The sequence below is a fragment of the Pristiophorus japonicus genome, chromosome 2 (genome assembly GCF_044704955.1).
Source record: "Pristiophorus japonicus isolate sPriJap1 chromosome 2, sPriJap1.hap1, whole genome shotgun sequence".
Taxonomy (NCBI): Eukaryota; Metazoa; Chordata; class Chondrichthyes; family Pristiophoridae; genus Pristiophorus; species Pristiophorus japonicus.
In genome coordinates, this window is record NC_091978.1 from 198,685,702 (window position 1) to 198,693,719 (window position 8,018).

The 8,018-nt window shown below is 43.5% G+C and overlaps 1 protein-coding gene across 3 annotated transcripts in view; it reads left to right on the forward strand.

Moving 5' to 3' along the window:
• The first annotated feature begins 1,901 nt into the window (after window positions 1–1,901).
• The window catches only part of ccdc149a (coiled-coil domain containing 149a), a 227,162-nt gene continuing 221,045 nt past the window's right edge, over window positions 1,902–8,018 (forward strand). For all 3 annotated transcript variants that reach the window (XM_070863485.1, XM_070863493.1, XM_070863499.1), the window contains exon 1: window positions 1,902–2,035. In XM_070863485.1, the coding sequence (XP_070719586.1) occupies window positions 1,988–2,035 (48 nt within the window). In that variant the 5' untranslated portion in view covers window positions 1,902–1,987. The remainder of the gene's footprint in view (window positions 2,036–8,018) is intronic.

Here is an 8,018-nt window from a genome sequence, read left to right on the forward strand (position 1 = left end):
ACCATATTATGGTCACTCTTCCCCAAGGGACCTCGCACATCAAGATTGCTAATTAGTCCTTTCTCATGACACATCACCCAGTCTAGGATGGCCAGCCCTCTAGTTGGTTCCTCGACATATTGGTCCAGAAAACTATCCCTAATACATTCCAGGAAATCCTCCTCCATCGTATTGCTACCAGTTTGGTTAGCCCAATCTATATGTAGATTAAGGTTTCCCATGATAACTGCTGTACCTTTATTGCACGCATCCCTAATTTCTTGTTTGATGCTGTCCCCCACCTCACTATTACTGTTTGGTGGTCTGTACACAATTCCCAGTAGCATTTTTTGCCCTTTGGTATTCCGCAGCTCCACCCATACAGATGCCACATCATCCAAGTTAATGTCCTTCCTTACTATTGCGTTAATTTCCTCTTTAACCAGCAACGCAACCCCACCTCCTTTTCCTTTCTGTCTATCCTTCCTAAATGTTGAATACCCCTGGATGTTGAGTTCCCAGCCTTGGTCACCCTGGAGCCATGTCTCCGTGATGCCAATTATATCATATTCATTAATTGCTGCCTGTGCAGTTAATTCGTCCATCTTATTACGAATACTCTTCGCATTGACTTAAAAGAAATACTGTCAGCATATAATTATGAACATCATCATCATAGGGCAGTCCCTCGGAATCGAGGAAAACTTGCTTCCATTCGTAACATGAGTTCTTAGGTGGCTGTGCAGTCCAATACGAGAACCACAGCCTCTGCCACAGGTGGGACAGATAGTCGTTGAGGGAAGGGGTGGGTGGGACTGGTTTGCCGCACGCTCCTTCCGCTGCCTGCGCTTGATTTCTGCATTCGCTCGGCGACGAGACTCGAGGTGCTCAGTGCCCTCCCTGATGCACTTCCTCCACTTAGGGCAGTCTTTGGCCAGGGACTCCCAGGTCTCAGTGGGGATGTTGCTCTTTATCAGGGAGGCTTTGAGGGTGTCCTTGTAACGTTTCCGCTACCCACCTTTGGCTCGTTTGCCGTGAAGGAGTTCCGAGTAGAGGGCTTGCTTTGGGAGTCTCATGTCTGGCATGCGAACTATGTGGCCTGCCCAGTGGAGCTGATCAAGTGTGGTCAGTGCTTCAATGCTGGGGATGTTGGCCTGGTCGAGGACACTAATGTTGGTGCGTCTGTCCTCCCAGGGGATTTGTAGGATCTTGCGGAGACATCATTGGTGGTATTTCTCCAGCGACTTGAGGTGTCTACTGTACATGGTCCATGTTTCTGAGCCATTAAGGATGGCGGGTATTACTACAGTCCTGTAGACCATGAGCTTGGTGACAGTTTTGAGGGCCTGGTCTTCAAACACTCTTTTCCTCAGGTAACTGAAGGCTGCACTGGCACACTGCAGGCGGTGTTGGATCTCGTCGTCAATGCCTGCTCTTGTTGATAGGAGGCTCCCGAGATAAGGTAAGTGGTCCACGTTGTCCAGGGCCGTGCCGTGGATCTTGATGACTGGGGGGCAGTGCTATGCAGCGAGGACAGGCTGATGGAGGACCTTTGTCTTACTGATGTTTAGCATAAGGTCTATACTTTCGTACGCCTCAGTAAATACGTCAACTATTTATTATGAACAGCAACTTAATGACAGACAATAAAGTCGGATTAGCATAAGGCACTAAAATCAACATATTTAAGAGTGAGAATGATTCATAAAGAAGAAAAATAAATTACCTACATCTTTAAAAACAAATATTTCTTCCTCCTTTCCACTTTACAGAACTTCAGTCTAATGAACTCTGATAATGTAGTGGTAATATTACTGGCATTGTTAAGCTAACTTCCTGCAGCCCGACTCATATTACCCTGGGTTGACCTGACGTCGGGCTTCGTCTCCACATGGAAGTGAGGTGGCGCAGCCGGGAGGAAGCGACTGCCCATGGTTGACTGATCCCAATCCTCACGCACATTTTCCCTTTGCTGACTGCATTCATATATATCCAGTTTTGTAATAAGATGACCTCAAAAAGGAGCGAAGGCGAATGGCAGGGGCTAGTGAATGAGGTGAGTTTACATTAAATGAATCAATATAAACACGGCTGGGGTCTTGAAACGGAATATTATCAGCCATCTATGCGGAATTATATTAAAGAAATACTTCTGACAGGGACAGGCTCGCATTGTTTATGTGGTGCAAAGATTCCTTGGTTTTGTTTTAAATTTGATTTGGTGGAAAAAATGTGATGGATCCAGATATTAAACCCAGAAACCACAGCGACCGGCGCGGCTCCGGCTGTGCTCCGTGTCGGTGATGGCAGCTGCGCGGGGCTGGAGCTGGGTCACGGCAGCACCTGAGCGCGGGGCAGTGGTGAGCTCCACCTGAACATCTCCGGCCCGGGCTCCGGCTCCAGCTCCGGCTCTGATCCTCCACGTCAGGGTTACTCGCGCGCATGGGCAGAGGCAGAGTGCGAGCCGCCGTCCCTCTGCCATCAATTGCGCGACTTGTTCCAGCATCCGACCCACGGCATTGGGACGGTCAGCACCTGGAACATGTTCGGAACGATGTGGATTACAGGGGCTGTATTTATTGTTCAGATATGGAGAAACAACAAAATAAATTGTTGGAAAAGCAAAACCAAACTCTCAGACTGCTTGATTGCTTTCCCAGCTCTTGTCTCCCCCTGTCATGAGAGTAATGTTTGATCTTGCTCTCAACCAGTGACGGCCTTCATCAATGCACCGACCAGAGTTGCCACCTTTCCCCGAAGCCAAAATCAGAAGCCAGAACAGGAGGGGTCGGAGAGGGGGAAAGAGTTCAAATGTTTGCTTTGTTGCTGACAAGTGTTTCGAAAATTTTAAATATCACAAGCCATCTGATTGAACAGTGGAATAGGCACGAGGGGTGAATGGCTTATTCTTGTTCCTATGTTGCCATGAAAAAATGAACTTTCAAAGGCAGACTTTTGACAAAATGTCCCAATTTAAATCTTGGAGTTTCCAGTTGCTTCCTTAAACGTAAGAAATAGAAGCAGGAGTAGGCCATTTCGCCCCTCGAGCCAGCTCCGCCATTCAATAAGATCAAGGCTGATTTGATCACTGACTCAGCTTCACTTCCCTGCCCGCTCCCCTGAACCCAATCCCTTATCGCTCAAAAATCCACCTTAAATATATTCAATGACCCAGCCTCCACAGCTCTCTGGGGCAGAGAATTCCATAGATTTACAACCCTCTGAGAAAATAAATTCCTCTTCATCTCAGTTTTAAACAGGTGGCCCCTTATTCTGAGACTGTCTCCTAGTTTTAGTTTCCCCTATGAGTGGAAATATCCTCTCTGCATCCAGCTTGTCGAGCCCCCTCATTATCTTATATGTTTCAATAAGATCACCTCTCATTCTTCTGAACTCCAATGTGTATAGACTCAACCTATCTTCATAAGTCAATCCCGTCATCTCCGGAATCAATCTAGTAAACCTTCTCTGAACAGCCTCCAATGCAAATATATCCTTCCTTAAATACGGAGACCAAAACTTACGCAGTACTCCACGTGTGGCCTTACCAATACCCTGTACAGTTGTAGCAGGTTTTCCCTGCTTTTATACTCCATCCCCCTTGCAATAAAGGCCAACATTCCATTTGGCTTCCTGATTACTTTCTGTACCTGCATACTAACTTTTTGTGTTTCATGCACAAGGACCCCCCAGATCCCTCTACTGCAGCACTTTGCAATTTTTCTCCATTTAAATTATAATTTGTTTTTCTATTTTTTCTGCTGAAGTGGATAACCTCACGTTTTCCCACATTATACTCCACCTGCCAAATTTTTGCCCAATCACTTAACCTGTCTATATCCCTTTGCAGATTTTTTGTATCCCCCTCACAATTTGCTTTCTTACCCATCTTTGTATCATCAGCAAAACTTGGCTACATTACACTCCGGTCCCTTCATCCAAGTCATTAATATAGATTGTAAATAGTTGAGGACCCAGCACCTATCCCTGCCGCACCCCACTGGTCACTGTTTGCCAACCGGAAAATGGCCCATTTACCCCGACTCTGTTTTCTGTTAGTTAGCCAATCCTCTATCCATGCTAACATATTACCCCCAACGCCGTGAACTTTTATCTTGTGCCGTAACCTTTTATGTGGCACCTTTATCAAATGCCTTCTGGAAATCCAAATACACCACATCCACTGGTTTCCCCTTATCCACCCTGTTTGTTATATCCTCGAAGAATTCCAGCAAATTTGTCAAACATGATTTCCCTTTCATAAAACCATACTGACTCTGCTTGATTGAATTATGCTTTTCCAAATATCCCGCTTCTGCTTCCTTAATTATGGACTCCAGCATTTTCCCAGTGACAGATATTGGGTTAACTGGTCTATAGTTTCTTACTTTTTGTCTGCCTCCTTTTTTAAATAGGGGTGTTACAATTGCAGTTTTCCAATTCGCTGGGACCGCCCCTGAAACCAGGGAATTTTGGTAGATTACAACCAATGCATCCACTGTCTCTGCAGCCACTTCTTTCAAGACCCTAGGATGTAAGCCATCAGGTCCAGGGGACTTGTCCGTCTTTAGTCCCATTATTTTACCGAGTACTACTTCATTTGTGATGGTGATTGTATTCCTTCCTCCCTATAGTCCCTTGATTTTCCATTATTGGGATGTTTTTAGTGTCTTCTAGCGTGAAGACCGATACAAAATATTTGTTCAATGTCTCTGCCATTTATCTGTTCTCCATTATTAATTCCCCAGTCTCATTCTCTAGGGGACCAACATTTACTTTAGCCATTCTTTTCCTTTTTATGAACCTGTAGAAACTCTTACTCTCTGTTTTTATATTTCATGCTGGTTTACTTTCATAATCTATCTTCCCTCTCTATCATTTTTTAGTTGTTCTTTGCTGGCTTTTAAAAGTTTTCCAATCCTCTGGCCTCCCACTCGCCTTGGCCACATTGTATGCACTTGTTTTCAATTTGATACCATCCCTTATTTCCTTAGTTAGCCTCGGATGGTTATCCCTTCTCTTACAATCTTTCCTTCTCATTGGGATATATTTTTGTTGTGAGTTATGAAAAATCTCCTTAAATATCTGCCAGTGCTCATCAACCGTCCCATACTTTAATCTACTTTCCAGTCCACTTTAGCCAACTCTGTCCTCATACCTCATACCTGGATTGTTGGGTTTAAAATCAGACATGTTGCACCCTTGTAATGAACTAGTAGTTGAACTGAATCTCAAAGTATTATAAAATGGTTTTACCAGGGCTGAAAAATGCATGCAATATATTAATCTGGATTTTGTAAGTGAGGTGTGTTAAATAACGTGGCTTCACTCGTGTCAGCTGGGTTATTGTTGGCCATATACAAAGGGAGAAAATTTCCTCTGTGTATTGTTTGTAACAGAATTGTAACATTTTCTTTATAAATGTCTGAGTTTATTTCATGTAATGCACAGAGGACATATCTCTCTCTATTTATGGGTCTTGGGTTTTCTCTGAAATTTTGAAGAGTGTCATACATGCACAGATATTTTGCATTGCTTCGTGTGAGTGGTTTTGAAGGAATCCTGTTGGAGACTAATGCTTCAATCACCATGCCTATTCTTTTTGGAACTCGCTCCCAAACCAACTTGCCCTGCTACCTCTCACTCTGTCTTCCTTTAGAATCTTATTGACTGCCTTTATGCTGCACTTTCCATCTCTGCATTGCTAATCATCATATATAATGAAGTCCAAAAACTATAGTGCTGTAAAAGTAGGGGATTTTAACTATCCAAATATTGATTGGGACAAATTTAATGTGAAGGATATAGAGGATGTGGAATTCTTGAAATGCATTCAAGAGAACTTTTTTAGTCAGTCTGTAGCAAGCCCAACACGAGAAGGGGAGGTCTTGGATTTAGTTTTGAGGAATGAAACTGGGCAGGTTGAAGGGGTATTAGTGGGAGAGCACTTGGGTGCCAGTGACCATAATTCAGTCAGATTTAAGTTGGTTATGGATAAGGACAAGGATCGGCCTGGAATAAAAGTTCCGAATTGGGGAAAAGCTAATTTTGCTAAGTTAAGGAGTGATTTGGTCATAGTGGACTGGAGACAGCTACTTGTGGGTAAATCAGTGTCGGAACAGTGGAGGCATTTAAGGAGGAGATCCGGAAGGCTCAGGCCAAACATGTGCCCTTAAAGAAAAAGGCTGGAAAAAATAATTCGAGAGCCTGTTGGATGTCTAGGGACTTACGGGGAGGATTCAGAAAAAAAGGGACGCTTATGTCATATACCAATGGCTAAATACTATAGAATCTTTAGAGGAATATAGAAAGTTAAGAGACAAAATTAAAAAGGATATTAGGAATGCTAAGAGAGAGCACGAGAAATTCTTGGCCAGTAAAATTAATGAAAACACCAAGATGTTCTATAAGTATATTAAGAGGAAGAGGGTAACTTAAAAAAAAGGTAGGGCCTATTAGAGACCATGAGGGTAATCTTTGTGTGGAGGCGGAAGATGTTGGTAAGATTCTTAACGAATACTTTGCATCTGTTTTCACAAAGGAAAGGGACAATGCAGATACTGCTATTGAGGAGGAGTGTGATATTCTGGATGAAATAAATATAGTGAGAGAAGAAGTATTAAGGAGTTTAGCAGGTTTGAAAGTAGATAAGTCCCCAGACCTGGATGAAATGCCTCCCAGGCTGTTGAGAGAAGTAAAAGAGGAAATAGCAGAGGCCTTGATCATCATTTTCCAGTCTTCTTTGGATATGGGCATGGTGCCGGAGTATTGGAGGACTGCTAATGTAGTACCCTTGTTTAAGAAGGGAGAAAGTGATAGGCCGAGTAATTACAGGCCTGTCAGCCTAACCTCAAAGCTGGGAAAATTATTGGAAAAAATCCTGAAAGACAGGATAAATCTACATTTGGAAAGGCAAGAATTAATTATGGACAGTCAGCATTGATTTGTTAAGGGAAGATCGTATTTGACTAACTTGATTGAATTTTTTGAGGAGGTAACCAAGAGGGTCGATGAGGGTAGTGCGTACGATGTAGTATATATGGACTTTAGCAAGGCTTTTGATGAGGTCCCACATGGTCGATGGTCATGAAGGTTAAAGCCCATGGGATCCAGGGCAAAGTGGCAAGTTGGATCCAAAATTGGCTTGGAGGTAGGAAGAAAATGTAATGATTGATGGATCTTTTTGTGGCTGGAAGGATGTTTCCAGTGGGGTTCCGCAGGGCTCAGTACTGGGTCACTTGCTTTTTGTGGTATATATCAACGATTTAGATTTGAATATAGGAAGTATGGTTAAAAAGTTTGCAGACGACATTAAAATTGGCTGTGTGATTGATAATGAAGAGGAAAGTCATGGGCTGCTGGAGGACATCAATCTACTGGTCAGGTGGGCAGAGCAGTGGCAAATGGAATTTAATTCAGAGAAGTGTGAGGTGATGCACTTTGGGAGGGTAAATAAAGAAAGGGTATAAAAATTAAGCAGTAGGCCACTTAGTAGTGTAAATGAACAAAGGGACCTTGGAGTGCTTGTCCACAGATCCCTGAAAGTAGCAGGCCAGGTGGATAAGGTGGTTAAGAAGGCATACGGAATGCTTGCCTTTATTGGTCGAGGCATAGAATATAAGAGCAGGGAGGTTATGCTTAAATTGTATAATTGTATAATAGCTGGAGTAGTGCGTGCAGTTCTTGTCGCTGTATTATAGGTAGGATGTGATTGCACTAGAGAGGGTGCAGAGGAGATTTACTGGGATGCTGCCTGGAATGGAGAATCTTAGTTATGAGGACAGATTGGATAGGCTGGGTTTGTTTTCATTGGAACAGAGGGGGTTGAGAGGAGACCTCATTGAGGTATACAAAATATTGAGGGGCCTTGACATAGTGGCTAGTAAGGGTCTATTTCCATTAGTGGAAGGGTCTATTACGAGGGGACATAGTTTTAAGGTGGTTGGTGGAAGGTTTAGAGGGATTTGAGGAGGGGTTTCTTTTCATAGAGGGTTGTGGGGATCTGGAACTCGCTGCCTGGAAGAGTGGTGGATGCAGAA